The 5,000-nt window shown below is 43.7% G+C and overlaps 1 protein-coding gene across 2 annotated transcripts in view; it reads right to left on the bottom strand.

Annotated features, from left to right (window-relative positions):
* Window positions 1–5,000, bottom strand: part of LOC116054994 (flavin-containing monooxygenase FMO GS-OX-like 4) — a 23,376-nt gene that overhangs the window by 1,765 nt on the left and 16,611 nt on the right. For both annotated transcript variants that reach the window (XM_031306745.2, XM_036008776.1), the window contains 4 exons: window positions 4,354–4,406; window positions 2,538–2,662; window positions 1,659–1,766; window positions 1–101 (listed from right to left, as the gene is read on the bottom strand). The exon at window positions 1–101 is cut by the window's left edge and continues 109 nt beyond it. In XM_031306745.2, coding sequence (XP_031162605.2) covers window positions 1–101; window positions 1,659–1,766; window positions 2,538–2,662; window positions 4,354–4,406 — 387 coding nt within the window. The remainder of the gene's footprint in view (window positions 102–1,658; window positions 1,767–2,537; window positions 2,663–4,353; window positions 4,407–5,000) is intronic.

Here is a 5,000-nt window from a genome sequence, read left to right as displayed (position 1 = left end):
TCCTGGATCTCCAGGCCCAGCTGCCGCCCGTCCAGGAACGGGTACCGGAAGTTGTAGCCGGTGCAGAGCAGCAGGACGTCCGCGGCGCTCACGGAGCCGTCCTGGAAACAGGAAGGGTTCACGTAATGTTAGTCTGGAGCAACGGAAGCACTTTATTAAAGCAACACTAGAGAACTTTTCCCTCTTCGGTCCCCCTACAGGTTGGAAGAGGAATTGTCCACTATGTCTTATTCGAACTACAGATCCTCTACCCGTAGGGTGACCACATGTCCCGAAATCCTGCCCTAATTGTCCCGAAAATTAGAGCAAAGTCTCAAGAGCAGACTCTCGAGTAGTTCTAGTCTGATAGAACATTAAAAACTGTTCATGGTGATCGAGTCGTCCTGCAGCCAGCTCCCGTCGGCTGCTCATTGGCCGATGAACACGTAGCTAAAACGCAAAAACGTCTCTGCACGTACTGGGAGAACTGGGTAGGGAAATACTCTCTGGATTACTGCAGTTTTACGTGATGCAAACAAAGGGTTTTGCAATGTACAGTCATGTGAACAAAATAGGACACCCATGCTAAAGTTGACTAAAAAGAGGAATAAAAACATAATCTTTTGCAAATTGATCTTAATGCCTTAATTTAAAAAAATAGGAAAAATCCAATCTTTAAGGACACCAATTTTCTTTGTGAATGAATAATGTATCGTAAATAAATAAATGTTCTTCCTTGAAATACAGGGGGCATAAGTCAGTACACCCCTATGTTAAATTCCCATAGAGGCAGGCAGACTTTTATTTTGAAAGGCCAGTTATTTCATGGATCCAGGATACTATGCATCCTGATAAAGTTCCCTTGGTCCCCACATCATCACATACCCTTCACCATACCCCACATCATCACATACCCTTCACCATACCCCCACATCATCACATACCCTTCACCATACCCCACATCATCACATACCCTTCACCATACCCCACATCATCACATACCCTTCACCATACCCCACATCATCACATACCCTTCACCATACCCCCACATCATCACATACCCTTCACCATACCCCCACATCATCACATACCCTTCACCATACCCCCACATCATCACATACCCTTCACCATACCCCACATCATCACATACCCTTCACCATACCCCCACATCATCACATACCCTTCACCATATACCCCACATCATCACATACCCTTCACCATACCCTCACATCATCACATACCCTTCACCATACCCCCACATCATCACATACCCTTCACCATACCCCACATCATCACATACCCTTCACCATACCCCCACATCATCACATATACCCTTCACCATACCCCACATCATCACATACCCTTCACCATACCCTCACATCATCACATATACCCTTCACTATACCTAGAGATTGGCATGGGGTACTTTCCATAAAATCATCTCTCAATGCAAATCAAACCAGCTATTAGGCTAACTGACATAAAACCATGCCAATAATAATAAATTATATTTAAAATAATAATAAATTATATTTATAATAATAATAATGATAATTATATTTAAAATAATAATAAATTATATTTATAATAATAATAATAATAATAATAATAATAACAAGTATTATTATTATTATTATTATAATAATAATATTTATAATAATAATAGTGCTTTGAGTGACCTGGAAGCGAAGTCTGCCGTCGTCCTCGACCGCCACCACCGGGCTGGACTGCTGAATCCCAGCAGGGAGAGGATAGGTGATACGGGGGAGACGATGACTCAGAGTCACCTGGGGAGGGGGGGTGGAGGGGGGGGGGGGCGAGATGTCCGTGAGTTAAAACATAATTTTCTGTTATTAAAAGGGCAACCCCTATGTTCCTATGTTTTTGTGTCTAAGTCACTGATGGGAACAACAATCTTTGACATTGGTCCAGTATTGTTGCCGCTGACAGACTCAGATTATTATTCTAAGTCTCTGTTTAACATGAAACAGCCCCGAAATCACCATCACCAAACTACACCAGACTCCATGTAAATAATCAGTGATTTTATCATCGTAAAACAAACTTCATTCAAAGTGGACAGAAAATAAAATTAAACTACCAAAAGCCGTCTTGGTTCATCTTTCCACTGTTCCAACAATCACCACTCTGGTTTGGTTGAAATAAACCCTTAATTCACCCATTTACATGTGGAAATATGCTGGCTCTATACACGCTAAAAGTCCTGATTATTTACATGGAGTCTGGTGGAAATATGCTGGCTCTATACACGCTAAAAGTAGTGATTATATACATGGAGTCTGGTGGAAATATGCTGGCTCTATACACGCTAAAAGTCCTGATTAATTACATGGAGTCTGGTGGAAATATGCTGGCTCTATACACGCTAAAAGTCCTGATTATTTACATGGAGTCTGGTGGAGTTTGGTGATGGTGATTTCGGGGCTGTTTCATGTTAAAGACACAGACACATGAGAACATAGGCTGTATTTTCAAGGTTAGAAAAATACCAAAATGACCCTTTAAGTTGTTATATGTGAGGCTGTGCCGTTTGTTACCTTTGCACCAACTTTAACCAGTTCAATAGAAATGTCCAACCCTGAAGCTTTGGCGCCCAGAACCACCACCGTCTGACCCGCGTACGGCTCCGCATACCTGTACGAATGACTGTGGAGCACCTCCCCTATAGAGAGAGAGAGAGAGAGAGAGGGGGAGAGAGAGAGAGAGGAGTGACATTTAGCCTAGCTTAGCACAAACACAGCTTACACACCAACCAGACGGCCGACCGTCGGCAGTAAAGCCAGTGTGACTGATCAGTCTCCCCGAGTTGGTCCAAAAAGGTCCTCAGAACACCGAAGAGACGAGATGTAATACGTCTCCATAACAACAGGCGGCGCTAATCTGGATTGTCGCCTAAAAATGAAAACCGGCAGCTGACTGGAAGAACGCGTCGTAGTAGAAGTTTTTATAAAAATAGGCTAACGATTGGGTCATAACCACGAGACTTACTGTCTCATAGTAGAGGAATTACCGTATAGTACAGGAGAAGCTCTCAGGCAGTTTGGACTTCCATTAGCTGTTTAAGTTTAATTACTAATGTTAACTATCATTTTAGTGATCAATAATTAGCCTGTGTCTATGTTATCTCCTTACATATACCTACGCTCTCCGTCTCTGCTAGATTGGGAATGATTGAGATTTCTCTTGGCACAGCTACCAGAAGACTTCCAACTTTCAGACAGGTTGCTCACGTCACATCTACGTCTTCAAGCTCAGTTGGAGGCTGCTCAGTAACGCTCAGACATCACCGGGAAAGATCTTCTAACATCCTTCACTGGTCTCCGTCCAGAGACACGGGATCTGGTGTTCCATTATATATATGTCTATGGTTCCGAGGCACTTTTTTGCCCAACTCGGGGAGACCGATCAGCCCGACTGGCTTTTCTGCCGATGTTAGGCTGTCGGCTCTGTGTGTCCGGGCCTTAAAGCAAACCGGTAGCCAATGAAGGGAGGCAAGAACAGGTGTAACTAGAGATGCACCGATAGAGCGGCCGGTGACCGGAATTGGCCGGTTTTCACGTGCTCGGCCATGACCGGCGACCGGCAGGTCAGTCTGACATATGGTGATTTCATGCCGGTCAACGCTACAATTAACTGACAACATAAGTTATACCAGTTACAGTTCTCAAGGACGCACGCACACACGGACGCCACAGCACGGACGCCACAGCACGGACGCCACAGCACGGACGCCACAGCACGGACGCCACAGCACGGACGCCACAGCACGGTCTCTTTCTCCTTTCTCTCAACTTTTCCGCCGTGTGTGGTGCGTACCCGCTCGCGGTGTGAAGCGCGTGTCGGCGCTATTCTCCCACATGTAGGAACCTGGTGAGTTAACCTGCAACATGTCAGCTGTTTGGGAATTCTTCAGCGTGTGTGCAGAAGATAACAAGTTTACAACATGCAACACCTGCAAGGAGAAAGTAGGGCGTGGAGGGACGACACCAAAAACCTAAATCACATTTCTTTAGTTGATATTGATGTGAAAAGAAGGAAATGGTTCTAACATTGCTCTTTAGATGTGTGTGAATGTCCCACACCAGGAGTAATTTATATAGTTCTATTTTATAGTGATCCATTATCTGTTCAACACATGTTCTATTAAAGAAAAGATAGAAAATAAATATGTGTGTGTGCTGTAAAGTGGTTAGAAAAAATGAAATCGGAATCGGCTAAAATCGGTATCGGCTGGCCTAACTCAAAGAAAATCAGAAATCAGAATCGGCGTAGAAAGCTGTAATCGTGCATCTCTAGGTGTAACGTGATCTCGTTAACGAGTTCCGGTAAGGAGTGGAGCGGCAGCGTTTTTACCTTTGAAGTTGTCTATCCCGGGGATGTTGGGGATGTGGGGGTCAGAGTAGTGCCTTCCAGAAAAACACAAAGCAAACGTCAGAAACACACTAACCCTTCTAACCCTGCTGGTGTCCTCGGGTCTAATCTGACCCATTTACAAAAAGTTTCTGTATCAGAAAAAATTATAATAAATAAATAAATAAATAAATAACGCGGATGGATCCCTACAACACTCTTCACAAGTTACATCAATGATCCGTTCACTACTTTCACTGAGATTAGGTGTTCTTCTAATATATATATATATATATATATATATATATCACACAGATACACACACACACAAACAGATACACACACACACACACACACACAGATACACACACACACACACACACACACACAGATACACACACACACACACACAAACAGATACACACACACACACACACACACAGATACACACACACACACACACACACACACAGATACACACACACACACACACACACACACAGATACACACACACACACACACAAACAGATACACACACACACACACACACACAGATACACACACACAGAGATACACACACATACACACACAGAGATACACACACACACACACACACACACACACACACACAGATAGACACACACACACA

Source organism: Sander lucioperca, chromosome 13 (genome assembly GCF_008315115.2).
Source record: "Sander lucioperca isolate FBNREF2018 chromosome 13, SLUC_FBN_1.2, whole genome shotgun sequence".
NCBI lineage: Eukaryota > Metazoa > Chordata > Actinopteri > Perciformes > Percidae > Sander > Sander lucioperca.
Note: the sequence above shows the minus strand (reverse complement) of the source record. Positions and strands in the feature narration are given on the sequence as shown.